The sequence below is a fragment of the Xiphophorus couchianus genome, chromosome 24 (assembly GCF_001444195.1).
Source record: "Xiphophorus couchianus chromosome 24, X_couchianus-1.0, whole genome shotgun sequence".
NCBI lineage: Eukaryota > Metazoa > Chordata > Actinopteri > Cyprinodontiformes > Poeciliidae > Xiphophorus > Xiphophorus couchianus.
The window spans coordinates 6,712,971-6,727,779 of record NC_040251.1 but is presented as its reverse complement, the minus strand read 5'-3'; the positions used below and the strand labels follow the sequence as shown (position 1 = coordinate 6,727,779).

Here is a 14,809-nt window from a genome sequence, read left to right as displayed (position 1 = left end):
TTATTAATTTTTTTTGTCAAAATTGAGGGTTTTTCTTCAATAGCTTCCAGGTCATGTGACCTAATGGCTCAAAATCACTTTGAAACAATTATAATAGTCTCTATAGATGAGGCACAGACATTTTTTTTTCGATCTAAAGTAATTATTAATTAAAAAAAAAAAAATTAGATAGGAAATTGAGGACTTTAATTCTATAGTTTCCAGGTTATGTCACGTATGCATCTGCAGTCGGTCTTTCGTAACAGGATTTCCGTTTGTATGATGTTCGAGACAGACTAAGGTTGACAATGGAAAGGTTTATTCATCTCTGGAACAGTATAAAGATAAACCAAAGGTACAATTGCAGCCTTAAGTAGTGTCTGCTCTGAAGGGTCAAACCACCTTTCATTAATTTAGAATTTTATGTCATCTAAATAAATGCATTTTAAAAATGCAAACACACATATTTCTAGTTGGTTTTTAATATTTTATGTATTACTCTTAAGCAATAAGCACTGTTATGAAATACCACAAACTCACCACCCACATTTATATGGCCTCTCCTGTAATATATAAATAGTGTTTGAACAAACGGAAAAAGAAAACGAAGAGAGGTGAGTCAGTCCAACTTAGCACTTATGACACTTAATAGACTGTACACAAAGTTTATTTTTTAGTAAACCGTAGCATTACTTTCACTTGTCTTTCTCTAACAATTTTCTTCCCCTACCAGATAATCACCTCACTTTTCAAAGAGCAGTTGTGCAGACCCTGGAACAAAAGGATCAATTGTAATTATTGAAATATCAAATAAATCCTTAAAAATTATTGTGTGTAAATGGTTATTGATGCAAATCTATGCTTAAAGTGTAGTTCTAAATAGAGTAATTTTTAAAGGTATAAGGTGTAATAGGTGCTGTCAAAGTGCTCTCTGTATATGTACATTTATAAGTTTGTATAAGTACACATGGATAATATATAAAAAATACATATGAAAAATCCTCATGAAACACACTCGATACCAGTAGGTGGCGTTAATGCTCCAAAACTTGTTTTTATTTTTGACAATCTCCAAAGAAGAAGAAGTAGAAAACGAAGCGCACCTGATAACGCGTTTCATAGCTCTTGTCAAAATGGGCCGTTTCAGGAAAGGACAGAGCGATAAAAATCGAAATCTTTGGGAAACAGCAGGTGGCATTGATGCCATAATTAAGTGTTTCATTTCGTTGAAGTTTAGCGAGGCAGTTCCAACTTATGACCAATGGTTATCGCTTGTTTTTTATCTATTTAAAAGTAATGATAAAAAATATTTGAAGTGGTTGAAGGTCATTTGGGCTTCAGATCGCAAAGGAATCCGGCGAAGGTGCTTAATGCAGGTACTGTTTTTTTTTTTTTTTTGCTATTTACACTGTTGTTACAGTATTCTTTGCATATTTTTTGTGTCAAAAGATGGAAATGACAGTGAGACCCAAAATCAAACAGAGAGTAGTACAGAACAAGAACATTCTGTTTACTACACAGGACAAAATACCATGCAGGACAGTGAACAGTCATTGGACAAAGCTAAATTACATGTAAAACAACCACAGTCAGAACAGCAGACAGGATATAATGATGAAAATGACGATATAACAGAGGATGCAAAAGTTACAAAATCAAAGAAACATCTCAAAAGAAAAATAAGGGACAGAATAGGTCAGGCAATTGTTCAGCCCCATGAATGTTTGGACACACAGAGTAGTACAGCACAAGATGCGTACTCTGACGACACAGGACAAAATACCACTGAGAACAGGGAGCCGTCACAGGACAAAGTAGAAGTCAATAAAAAAAAGCCAGATTCACAACAACAGACAGGACAGGAGGAAACAAAAGAGGCTCAGAATGCGAACAGAACAGAGGAAAGAACAGAGGATGGAAATGATGACCTGAAACGTGCTACATCTAGAATAAATCCAAAAAAGACAATGGACAAAAAGGAACAACATAAACACAGCAAAAGTGACTACAGACAATGCAAGGCAGGCCCCCGTAATTTTAAAATAAAGATAACAAGAAAAGAATGGAAAAAAATCAAACCCAAACATCGACAAAGTCAATTACGTCACCCTTGGACTGAGATATTATATTATCAATTCAACAAAATAAATCCATGTTGTACACTTTCCTTTAAATATCAACACGTGAAACTCAGCAGCAGCCGTAAAAAAAAGTGTCCATTTTTTATTGCTCGTGCCAAATGCACCTTTAATGGATGCAATGCAATTTATACTTTTAGTAAGAAGAACATCCCTAAACCATTTGACAGCGAAATCTCTTTTATTGTGAAACGGCTTGGTTCGGTGACACACCGTAAAAAAGAATGGAGATTCAGACCAGCAAAATACTTAAAAAGAGGTAAGATAGCCAAAGCTGTAGCAGATGGTGTCAGTAAATACTACTATTCAAAGTTGAGGCAGACACCAATCCAAGAAATCACAGCGGGGAACATTACGAAAAGCCTCACTAAAGATGTTTTAAGAAAAATTTCATCAGAATTAAAGAAGAGTACAAGACTCCATGATGACATAATACTTGAGCTCGTGTTAACACAAAAACTGATTAAAGAAACAAGCATTAATTCAAACTCCAAGGGATATTTCCAACAACTTCACATTGACCCTTTTGCAGTGCATTTACAAACAGACACTGGATTACAGATATTGGCCCACCATCTAAGAAATTCATCACCTGTTACCCCCCACCTTGATGCCACAGGGAGTGTTGTACAAAAAATACCTGGTCAGGAAAAAAAAATTCTGTATTATGCTATGGTTTTGCCAGGGATGGGCAAGGACAAACCTCCTTTGCCCATAACTGAGCTACTGACCAACAGCCATACTGTTCCTTCCATTTCACACTGGTTGATGGAATTCAACAGAAAACTGACCCACACTACCAAAATCAAAATAGCACAGATAGAAACTGACTACAGCTGGGCTCTCATTAATAGTGTGCTACTAGCCTTTAACAAGGAGGATATTTCACAGTACCTACATAGAGCGTTTGAGATTGTGCATGAACATAAAGTTGTAATGAAAAACTTCACAGTATTGCACTTGTGCTCTGCCCATATTATGAAGGCTGTTACACAAGCTTTTGGGAAAAAGACCCGTGATCGAGGCTTAAAAGAGTATGCAAGCTATTGTTTTGCATCCCTTTTAAACTGCAATAACCTCCAACTTGCCATGGAGGTGTTTTACAACATGTGTGTACTATTTGATGCAAAACATTGCAACCCCTTAGTACAAACAAGTCAAGCATACCTCAACAGCTGTATCTCCAACAACAAGTCAGAGAAAGATGAAGATGGCCAGCATACAGCAGAAGCACAACACAGCAAAAGTGACAAAAGCAACAGCATTATTGCTAACTCACCATTTACAAAGACTTTCCAAGTTTTACGGGACCAAGCTCAGGTTGACATTCTGTCCGAGGAATCAGAGATCACAGAAAATCATTACTGCTGTCCTGGTATAGTTGATGTGCTTGTGAAGAACTACATGGGAATCATCCCACTGTGGAGCGGAATGTTACTTGGCGACTTAACACGGTACAAAACACCCACATCTGCTGCAACAAATAAAACAAGCAAATCAAGAGAAACAAACTGCCATGTGGAGCTGTGGTTTGGCTTGGTAAAAAAGAACATCTTGGCCAAAAAAAAGTACCTCAGACCAGCAGACTTCATCACAAAATTGTATACATCTTTACAAGGTCGGTATGTTGAACATGTTATGCAGCATGGTCTGCCAGACAAACTTCTGGACAAAACTGTCAGAGTTTTGACTAAACCGGCGGATGATCCCAAAGAAAAATGGAACAAGAGGGAAAGTTCTGCTGGTCAGACAAAGACCAAATCCAAGTATTTCAATCCCCCAAAGACATTACCCAATCCCAGAACTTCCAAAGGCACAAACAAACAAATCACCAAAGCTGATGATGATGATAATAATAAAGAATCACAGGTAAGGTTTCACCTACCTTTGAGGCTCTGTTGCAGTTCCACATAAAGAATTAGTTTGTTAAAAACAATGAAATTATCTGATAAAATTTTTTTGTAATATTCATTTCTGAAATTTCATTAGAAGTAAACAAGTAATAATAGCCTGCATTTCACAATTTCATAATGTGGTTAACATGGGATAACATAATTGACATCTATGTATTGCAGTCTGGTATAGATTTTGTCTTTATTATGGCTGGCTGTTAGCATAAAGTATTATTTAAATTTTGTAAAATATACATTTTTATTGTATTACTTTCAAATGTTTTGATTTTTTTTTCTTTGTATATCTGATTTGCAGTTAACCTTGCTTTGGAAAAAGAGTGACACAGAAGTTGTAGTAGCAGTTGTTCCGTCACAGATTAAAGGTCGGAGCATTGTGATTCATCATTCTGACTTGTGCACTCTTCGACCATATCAGTGGTTGACAGGGGAGGTATGTGTTTGTTTCAGTCATTTATAAAACATCTTCATTTTAAATATTAATACAAACCAATTTTGAGATTTGTATGAGAAGACTTTTGGATGCATGTTTAATATGTGGAAATGCTGATATTCCTTGTGCAGATCATTGAAAGCCTTCTGCATGTGGCTGCCCATGCATTGGGAGTCATGGACACCTTCTACATCCTGAATCACTACTCAGCTGGTGTGATTTTGTTCGGGGACAGAACTGAGCTTCCTAGACAAAGTTTACCAAAGGTAATGGATATCTTTGTTGCTATATTATGTCATTATAAGATGAATGAACAGAACTTTCACAGTTACACATCATTTACACAGAGCTACAAAATTGACAACAAAATTACTTCTAACATGAAATCATATGTAATGGGTTTTTGGCAAATATGTGTGCTTGTTGATAAAAAGAAGAACAAGATTTAGTTTTTTGAAAAGGTTTGAATTAAAAGCTGAGTTGGTTTTAAAAGAGTCTTCTGAAAGAATTGCCATGTTTTACTGACTACTTGGCTGTTTTAAACATTGAAACACTTGACAAAATTAATGTAATTGTTCACTGCCATGCAAGTTCCAAATATAAGTGTCATATATATGGTTATCCATGCAAATGAAGAGCTGAACATGGCAGTAAGGCTGGACAACTTCTTTAGAAAACATTACATAATTAATTCCACATTTAAAAAAAAATTCTGTACTAGACACTACATATAGGATTTCAGAGTAATGTAAATGTCAATCATTTAATAAAGTAGAAGTAAGAATCTTGATCTAGTTGCACCCACATTAATCTTGGCTAAGTAATTTCATTTGATATCTTGTATGTGTCCTACTAACTAACATCAACATCACTGCAAGCTTTACACCATCCCACAGCAGCCTGTACAGGGCAATATTTAACACCTTAATTCTTGTAAAACAGTGTATTGATTATTTTATCATTTTTAAAACACCTTGTCATTGAAAAGAAAAATTTGAAGTAAAAGTAAATACTGACATGTGGGAAAAGATTAATTGCGAGACATGTGCTTAAAGTTTTTCTTTATGTTAACATTTAAATTTTGAACATTTTTAAATGCCATTTCAGGTAAACTTTGACAACTATGAAGCAGTTCTGTCATTTGTCCTTGTGAACAACAATCACTGGAAGTTGCTGGTTTGTAATTTTTTGTCTATAATAAATATTTTTTCATTTTATGGTTTGGATAGAGCATGACATATTCACATTAGTTTTAATGAAATTTTTCTTTGTTATGCCCCTTTCCTTTGTTGATCTGTTTTAGTACATCAATGCAGAAGCCAGAACTGTGTTCCTAATAAATCCTGCACAAGTATCATCTGAGCTTGTGGACTCCCAAAAGGCAGCTAAAAGAATACAGTAAATAAAGCTCTAATAAATTTTGAAAATGTATTAAAAATTAATAAATTTGCAAAGTGACCACATAGAGATTGAGTTAAAAATCTTAATGTATGTGACATTCAGATTTAAGAATACATTATGGAAATATATTATCCTTAATATTTTTTACAAATATATTGTGTAAAAAATATTTACATTAATTTAAATATTTATGTAAATATTAATTTCAATAAACTTAACATTGTTGTTGTTAATAGAAACTGATAAGAGGAAAGCGTGAGTTGTCTTATGAGTGTAATTACAGAATACAATTGCTCTTACACAAATCATTTTGTTTGTTATCCAGAGAATACTTCAAAATGAGAAGGACATGCCATGGAAAAACAGACTGGGTTGGGATCCAATGGAAAGGGGGGACAATGCGCCACCCTATTCAACAAGACGGAAGCAGCTGTGGAGTTATTGTAGTCAAAGTAAATTAACGAGTTCATGTTTTTTGTTATACAAGTGTGGACACTGTGTAATTATTATAGAGAAAAGTTGTCTATCATCAAATACAGTCTCTATGGTTAGTTAAAATGGGCTTTCGGAATTGTGGAAAGAGTGTGTATTCACTTGGAGGAATACAGACTCCCCCAACAGTAGCCCATAACTGGGGTCAGTGCAACATGCCACACAGTATTTGTAATTACACTTCTTCCATCATCTTCTAAATGTTGAAACATTTAGATGTTTCACTACAGGTATCTGTACTAACAAACATACCTGTTTTAGTATGTGTGGATACACTATATATGTCCACATGAATGTTTAAGTCTGATGCATTATAATGCAATAAAAAAAGTCTTTAAAAACTTTTTTTTTTCTTTAGATGGCAAAAGCTTGGATGGAAGCCTTCCCTCTGATGCCAGATGTAGATTTTGACACAACAAAAAAGGCAATGAAAAGTGAAAGAAGAACTCTCGCTCTTCAAATCCTTGATGCATCAGGTATACCATATGTGCATGTCTTTCATTTCGACTTACAATACATAAACATACACACATATATATTTTAGAATCTCCCCATCTCTTTCATTACTGAACCAGTCTCGACTGGTGAATTTAAGGTTTTTTATTTTATTTGATTAAGATCAACCACCATCATCAAAGTCACCACAATAACCTCAATAAATGTGAAAACTAAAACATATACAAACATTGGAATACAAAACATGAACTTACAATAAAGATAACAAAACTAAACAGATCTCGCTGCTTTCGCTGGGGAACACTAAGTTTTGATTTCTTTGTGACAAGCACATCTTGACAGTTCGATTAATTCACTGTTTCAATGACTCTGTCAACTTAGATAGGGTCTGCCCTCATTAGCTCCTGCAGCCCGTGAGGTCAATAAAAACATAAAAACATTACAAAATGCAAATTCCATTTAACAAAATATAAACCACCAACAGTGCCAATCCAAACAGACAAAAATACCTAAACGATATGCAACCTTGATAATTTAGAGAAGTTACTTTACAAATGTATTTTAAGTAATCTCCAAGTATTAATAATTTTAAATGAATTTTCTGAAATAATTAGCTATTTTGTTTTATACATATATATATATATATATATATATCTTGTTTGAATATGCTGTATATTATGCTGTATATTTCTTCTTGATTACAGTATTCGATGACCACTGTTGGTGTGCGATGTGCGCTGCATACAAAGCCCCGGGGTCTGGCCCTGGAATGACAGACTGGGTGAGAAATCAAGAGTTGTCAATGTAAATTTCAGAAGTAGACACAGGAAATAACTCTTGGGAGCCATGAAATGTTTTATATAACAAATGACAAGCAAGTAAACACCAAACTGTGTGACAGGAGATGAGTAAGTTCAGTACTGCTAAACATGTATATTTTCTTGTATTTGTGAACAGATCCAGTGTGACAACTGTGACCGATGGTACCATGCCCTGTGCATAAATATGAAGAGCACAGAATTTCAAAAGAAAAAAAAAGGCAGTTGGAAATGTGTATTGTGTCGTTAATCTTGAAACTAGAAACTGTGTTCATTATTGTTCGAAATACTTTTTGAAAATATCTGTGGAAAATGAAAATGTAATATGTTTGTTTGGCATTGATGCTATGTGTGATGTATAAAGTGTACTTGAATGATTTCAAAGAGATTTGAAGTCATTTTATGACGTAATCTGAAAGCTATTAAGCAACAATCTTAAACTTTAAGGAAAATATTCCTAAGAATTATAAAATAAAAACATAAAACATAAATGACTGTGCCTCATCTATAGAGACTATTATAATTATTTCAAAGTGATTTTGCGTCATTAGGTCACATGACCTGGAAGCTATTGAATAAAAACCCTCAATTTTGACAAAAAAAATTAATAAAAAATGGAAAATTAATCAAAAATGGAAAACAAATGACTGTGCCTTATCTATAAAGACTATTATAATTATTTCAAAGTGATTTTGAGCCATTAGGTCACATGACCTGGAAGCTATTGAAGAAAAACCCTCAATTTTGACAAAAAAAATTACTAAAAAATGGAAAATGGCTAAAAATGGAAATCAAATGTCTGTGCCTCATCTATAGAGACTATTAAAATTATTTCAAAGTGATTTTGAGTCATTAGGTCACATGACCTGGAAGCTATTGAAGAAAACATTATATTATTTAATATTAAAATTATTGAAAATATTGTATATGACTTTAAAATTTTATAGATGCTATTTTGGCTCATGTAAAAGCATGAATTAGCAATGACAATTAGTTAGTTGGTTACAATTCAAGGCATTTATTAACATTTCTTTGATAGGAATGTTTGGTTCGGTAATTTGTTGATAGTCCCTAAGTGAACCTTCGGGCGCTGCGGCCGGGAGCGATAGAGAACCGCTGGCCGACAGTAACGTTCATAAATCGGATCAACCTTGAGCTAAACGCCGCTTACTCCCCGGAGCTCGAATATCGAATATCCAACTTGAAACTAACGTTCAGAACCGCTCCAGTTTTACACAAAAACAGTAACTAAATATACACAAATTCACAAAGTGGATTACGAAAGAAAAATAAGTTAAAATAGACAAATTCACAAAGTGGTTTAAAAAAAGAATAAATAAAAATAGACACTAATTTTCAAGTAGATAATAAATGTAAACAGGTTTTACTTTGACATTAGAGGGGGGTTTTTTGTATTTTTTTTTAGTTAAAAATGTCAAATTTTGTTTATCATGACTGAACTGTGAAATAAATAAAAATGGTAAAACATCCAATAGGGTGAAAACATTTTATAGGCATTGTAAATGTTGGTTGCTCAAAATTTAATGAGTTTTCAACCAGTGTTGAATTTGATCTTTTATGGTGTGTCTAAATAAGATTTAAACTAAATATTCTAATGTTTCATGGTGCAGAAACGTGAGTTTTCTGGATTATAGTGTAAATTCGGAGTAAACTCCACCCAGTCCAGCGCGCCCCCTGCTTCGCCCGGTGGAAAATGATGCGAAGCCACTCTGCTTCACTGACTTACCGCGAGCTTTTCTTATCCAATCACCTCCTTCGAAAATAACCTCCCAGCCAATGAGGTTTTAGTTCCCCTTTCGCGGGCTGACAACCGGACAAGACAACATGGACGTAGAGATGGCAGACAGGGAAAGCGACCAGAAGCCGAGTGGAAGCGGGGTAAAGACGGACACCGAGGCCGGGGAGTCCTCGTCGAAAAGCTCCGGGAGTTCCTACGAGCTGCCCTGGGTGGAGAAGTACCGGCCGCTGAAACTGAATGAGATAGTTGGGAACGAGGAGACGGTGAGCCGCCTGGAGGTGTTCGCCAGGGAGGGAAACGTCCCGAACATCATCATAGCAGGTCGGTGTGGATCCGGAGGAAACATAATAATCAGGATGTGATCTACAGGGAAATGTTAAAGTTCAAGGAGTAGGACAGGAGAAGAATGAAAGATGTGTGGAATGTGGAAGGAAAAGGTGTCAAAACAACATGGCGGCAGAGTTTGGAACGTGGGTCAGAACCAGAAAGGATTCTTGAGAAAAGAAGTTACGTTTAACCCCTAATAAGGTCTGAAGGAGTTGCTTATTAGACCAGAGGATTTTCCAGGGTTATTGAAGTTTCGGGAGAAATAAGAGCATGCACTAATATTTGTATTCCTAAACTTTATTTCCAGTTGTTATTAATCCTTTAGACATCAGCCTTTCGTCCTGGGATTCCTCGGGATTCTGTCTTCCAGTTTATCGGTACCAGGTTCCTTTGGGTCCAATCTTAGACACATGGCGGCTTCTTCCTGAGTTGTTCCTGTAAAGCTCCATCCAGGATATGAGGGGTTATTTTCAGATCACTGACCTGGAGGATAATAACTTCACGCCTTTTATCTCAATAAAGGTTTTACTTTTTATGGAATTAATCTATTATTGAAATAATGGTCAACTAATTTGGTCATTAATCATTAACTGGAGTATACAGACTGAAAAAAGCCAATTTGCTGAAAGCTATAAACTCAGATCAGTATTTAAACCTAAACCATACAAAAAATTATACATTTTGCATAGAAGAAAAAAAAAACACAAACTTTTGTCTGTAAATTTGTAATACCCAGAAATCTTTAAGTTGCAGTTTAAGCTTTACTTTATTGAATGTCTGTAAAAAAAAATCTTTTATGCATTTTTTGCTCATTTTTGTTTGTTTGCATTTAATTTCTAAAAAGGCTTAATGGAAAAGTCTTCAGAATGTGTAATTTTTAAAATTTGATTGTCAGAATAATTAATCGATAATTAAAAATAATCATTCAGGTCACACTGGTGTCAGTCAGGCATCCCTTCAAAATGCTGCTTGTTGTACTTTAACTAGACCACACAGACATCTGTTCAGCCAACCATTTCAGAACAAAACATCACCAGTCATGCATGATGGTGGAGGATGATCCTTGGGGCTTGGTTGCTGGTTTATAGATTTAGGAACTGATCCAGATGTTTTGGTGCGGTTCAGGACCTCCAGGGACAGGGAAGACCACCAGCATCCTGTGTTTGGCCCGCACTCTGCTGGGGGCCGCCATGAAGGACGCCGTGTTGGAGCTCAACGCCTCCAACGACAGGTGAGACCCAGCGGTGCAATGTCAGAGGGATGGGGCTTTAATGATGCTGTCCCAGGGGGCGGGGCTTTAATGATACTGTCCCAGGGGGCGGGGCTTTAATGATGCTGTCCCAGGGGGCGGGACTTTAATGACGAACGCTGATAGTGGCTCTGCAGGGGCATCGATGTGGTGAGAAACAAGATCAAGATGTTCGCCCAGCAGAAAGTCACGCTGCCCAAAGGTCGACACAAGATCATCATCCTAGATGAAGCGGACAGGTGAGCGGAGACTCATTCCCACGGACACTTCCTGCTTTACTTCCTGTCCTGATGAAGCTGCTCTGCCGCCCCAGCATGACAGATGGCGCTCAGCAGGCGCTCAGGAGGATCATGGAGATCTACTCCAAAACGACTCGGTTCGCTCTCGCCTGCAACGCCTCCGACAAGATCATCGAGCCGATCCAGTCGCGCTGCGCTGTGCTACGCTATGCCAAGCTGACGGACGGCCAGGTGCTGGCCCGGCTGCAGGAAGTGGTGGAGCAAGAGCGGCTGGCCGTATCTGACGACGGGCTGGAGGCCGTCATCTTCACAGCACAGGGGGACATGCGGCAGGTGAGGGGGCGGAGTCAGGATGCGGGTCATGATAGTTCTGGGTTCTTCAGTATAGTTTAGCTTTGCTGATTGTTCTGGTTCGGTTCCAGGCGCTGAACAACCTGCAGTCCACCCACTCTGGCTTTGGCTACATCAACAGCGAGAACGTGTTCAAAGTGTGCGACGAGCCGCACCCCTTGCTGGTGAAAAGCATGCTGGGACACTGCGTGGCAGGGGACATGGACGCAGCGTACCGGGTAGTGGAGCAGCTGTGGGCGCTGGGCTACTCCCCCGAGGACATCATGGGGAACATCTTCAGGGTCTGCAAGACGTTCCAGATGGCCGAGTACCTGAAGCTGGAGTTCATCAAGGTGAGGCACAGGAGGAAACGCTGAGCACAATCACTGGACCGCTGGCGCTGCTTTAACTCTGCTTACTAGGAACTTCACAAGATTTTGTTTCCCTCCAAAATGTACATTTAAAAGAAAAAAAAACAACATCAGACAGATCAACTCTAACATTTTTATTCTTTAAAGAACTTGCATAACTTGATGAGTTTTCTAAAACTTGACATCAAGCTTCTGTAAGAAATACTGCCACCTGCAGGTGGGAGTTAGCATTGTTTAAACTCAATATTTTCTTACCATTTCTGCAGAACAGAAAAAATGTAGTTATGCACTAGTACAAAAATTGCTGGAATCTGCTGATTTTGTGTGATTTTGAGAAAAACTGGAGCTTGTTTGAAGATTTATTGGAGCATTAGAGCGATTTTTAAAAAGCTTCCCAGACTGAATGAGGAAGTAAAACCTGCGTTGGCTCTGGATGTTTTTTAACTCTGCTGAATAAACAAGAAACTAAAACAATTCCCACAGAGAGGCTGAAGGGAAAAATACTCAAACGGTGAACCAATTTCTATTGAAGCTGCAGCGAAAAGACAGTGATGAGATGACTTTAGCGTACAGAGGCTAACAGGTGCAACACGTGAATGACCCAAACTCCAAAAACATGAAATAGAAGCAACAGGGAAATCGCTGCGGTCTTTCCATAAGACAGAACTCCTCACGCCCCCTAGGGGGAGTCTGGAGTCTGTAATATTACAGCTTGATTCTGTCCACCTTACTCCTGGGAGGTTTACTGGGGAAACGATTATGGGTCTTACTTCTGGTGCCCACTGGAAGTAGCAGTACTTCATTGCAACTTGTAGGGTTTTTTGCTAATCTATATTCATGATAGAAGTTCCATCTAAAAGAAAGCAGAGAAGCTGGTCAGAGATCTGAGCTGCTGTTCTGCTCCGACAGTGGAAAATACCAGAACTACATAATATTAGCTTGGTGTGATGTGAATTTTATTTTTTGTTTGTATTTAAAAAAATAATAAAAGTTCATAATCTGAGTCTATCATTATGTTTGGGCCAGGAACATTTTTTATAAGACAAAATAAAATATCTGGGTTTATTTAGTCCATCACAATCAGAACCTCGAGGTTCTCTGTTGCTGAGTGCCGCTGGGAGAAATAACCGCAGCTGCTGCGCTCCAGACCGTAATGTGGAGAATCTCCCCACTGGACCAGAACCGGACCGAACCACACATTAACCTGTTATAGAGAGCAACTTGACTGGAAAGAGTCTGCCCTGGCGGAGCTCAGTAACTGTTGCTGTTCCTGGCTGTACTTTAATAATCAGACTAAGTTAAGATTCTTGAACGGCTCCCAAAACAAAGGTTGTAGTTTTCATCGTCCACCGACAGAAAAGGAAACGAAAAGAATTTGGCAAAAAGTTCTAAACTTGAACAGAGAACCCAAAATGCTTCATGTGATCATTTCATTGTGTGGATAGAAAGCCAAGGGAAGAAACCTTGGTATCTGAAGCAACTGGGTCAGTGAAGTAGCTAACTAAGCTAGTGCGGGTTATTTGCGGCCATTTCTTCAAGTCTCCATCCCTCCCCTCAATAGCTGTAGGTTGTGGTAAAACAATAGTGCCACATGTAAGCTTTGATAGCTGGTGCTCCCACATATTTTATAGCCTAAAAGCTCTGACCAACTGCGGTTAGCGAGTTGCTAACATGTAAACAAACGGCGGTTCCGGTTTGCGGCGGAAATCGCGCCCATAAATCACGCAAAGCCTCATGGGGGCTAGGAAGGTGGACAGCACAGCTTTTCTTCATCCAACTTTATGTTGGACTGCTTTATAATTTGTTGGTTGACTCCCCCTAGTGCTCTGGAGGACTTGCGTTTTGTGGAGCAAGTTTGCAATGTTTTCCATTTTGCTTCCATTTTCTGTAGTTGCAGCATTTGTTGTTTGTATCATTCTTTGTTTGCACGTTTTGGCTTCCGTAGAAGTGAGACTACAGTTTGAACAAAAAGTTCTCAAACAGGCAGAAATATAAACTAATTATTCATTCAATTAGTGAATACTTGAGTGAAAGGAATTTGCTTTAAGTCCCTCAGTTTCCACATTCTGCAGGTTTAACTTTTTTTAATCATTGTCTTTGTTTGTTTAAACTGAGAAAACTCTGTAAACCCGTCTGTTTGGACCTGATGTGATCAGGAACCGTTTCTCTCTCGTTTCCTCCAGGAGATCGGCTTCACTCACATGCGAGTGGCTGAAGGAGTGAACTCCCTGCTGCAGATGGCCGGCCTGCTGGGAAGACTCTGCAGCAAGACGGCGCCCCCTGCTGCCAGCTGAACAACATGAACCCAACAGACTTCATTCCTCACCAGAACCACGGTGTGGCTGGAACAAACTGGACCTGAGAGGATGATGACAGTTTCTGACCCCTGGAGGTTCTGAAGGGTTAAAGTTTTCCCACCGTTAGATAATAAACTGTTTGATCTGCAGTCAGGTTTTATTCATAATTAATTTGCTGTTTTTGATGGAAGTGGAGGGAATAAAGTTGGAGGCGGTTCTGATCCAGCTCTGATTCAGAGCTCTGTCTGCATCGGGTGGGTCTGGGTTCTCTGGCTGGTTCTGTCTGACCCAGAACCTGAAATGATCCCGTTCCACATTCTGCTTCAGTCTGGAGTCGGATGGGACCAGAATGAGGCTGGATCAGGGCCGGTACGGAGCTAAACTGGAGCCAAAAAGTTCCTTAAAAAATGTCTGTGGGTGACGCAGGGGAAAAGCGAGATCCAGGTACGAAGGCAATGGTTCGAGTCCCAGCCCTGTCTGACAACTGTCAAATAAAGGCAACCAGATATATATGACCAAATAAACCCTGAAAATGCAAAGAAATGTTTATCTGAAGAAAAACATTCTAAACTTCTTTTCAGGTTAAAGTTGTTTTTTCTAGTTATTTTAT

General features: G+C 38.1%; 2 protein-coding genes across 4 annotated transcripts; both read left to right on the top strand.

Annotated features, from left to right (window-relative positions):
- The first annotated feature begins 55 nt into the window (after positions 1-55).
- LOC114141235 (uncharacterized) lies at positions 56-8,135 on the top strand. Of its 3 annotated transcripts, XR_003594800.1 has the most exons (8): positions 56-3,986; positions 4,326-4,460; positions 4,592-4,726; positions 5,568-5,636; positions 6,187-6,313; positions 6,712-6,829; positions 7,514-7,590; positions 7,767-8,135. XR_003594800.1 is itself a non-coding variant. In XM_028011723.1 (6 exons), the coding sequence occupies exons 1-6, from the start codon at positions 5,556-5,558 to the stop codon at positions 7,875-7,877; spliced, it is 609 nt and encodes a 202-aa protein (XP_027867524.1). In that variant the 5' UTR covers positions 5,454-5,555; the 3' UTR covers positions 7,878-8,135. The 3 variants fall into 3 exon arrangements, 2 of the variants coding, with proteins under 2 accessions (XP_027867522.1, XP_027867524.1); XM_028011723.1 differs by lacking the exons at positions 56-3,986; positions 4,326-4,460; positions 4,592-4,726 and adding an exon at positions 5,764-5,858 and having other exon boundaries at positions 5,454-5,636; XM_028011721.1 differs by lacking the exons at positions 6,712-6,829; positions 7,514-7,590; positions 7,767-8,135 and having other exon boundaries at positions 6,187-6,636.
- A 1,296-nt stretch (positions 8,136-9,431) lies between these two features.
- On the top strand, positions 9,432-14,348 carry rfc2 (replication factor C (activator 1) 2). Its single transcript, XM_028011048.1, has 6 exons — positions 9,432-9,707; positions 10,839-10,944; positions 11,100-11,201; positions 11,276-11,534; positions 11,624-11,884; positions 14,086-14,348. Exons 1-6 carry the CDS (start codon positions 9,473-9,475, stop codon positions 14,194-14,196), a joined length of 1,074 nt encoding a protein of 357 aa, XP_027866849.1. The 5' UTR covers positions 9,432-9,472; the 3' UTR covers positions 14,197-14,348.
- The last annotated feature ends 461 nt before the right edge of the window (positions 14,349-14,809 follow it).

Excerpts from the sequence above, each read along its gene's own strand:
- LOC114141235 (XM_028011721.1), top strand. The coding sequence starts at position 1,017 with ATGCTCCAAAACTTGTTTTTATTTTTGACAATCTCCAAAGAAGAAGAA. Across the intron at positions 4,461-4,591 it reads ATCAGTGGTTGACAGGGGAG|ATCATTGAAAGCCTTCTGCA; the intron begins GTATGTGTTTGT and ends TTCCTTGTGCAG. Across the intron at positions 5,637-6,186 it reads ACAATCACTGGAAGTTGCTG|AGAATACTTCAAAATGAGAA; the intron begins GTTTGTAATTTT and ends TTTGTTATCCAG.
- rfc2 (XM_028011048.1), top strand. The coding sequence starts at position 9,473 with ATGGACGTAGAGATGGCAGACAGGGAAAGCGACCAGAAGCCGAGTGGA. Across the intron at positions 10,945-11,099 it reads CTCAACGCCTCCAACGACAG|GGGCATCGATGTGGTGAGAA; the intron begins GTGAGACCCAGC and ends GTGGCTCTGCAG. Across the intron at positions 11,535-11,623 it reads CACAGGGGGACATGCGGCAG|GCGCTGAACAACCTGCAGTC; the intron begins GTGAGGGGGCGG and ends GTTCGGTTCCAG.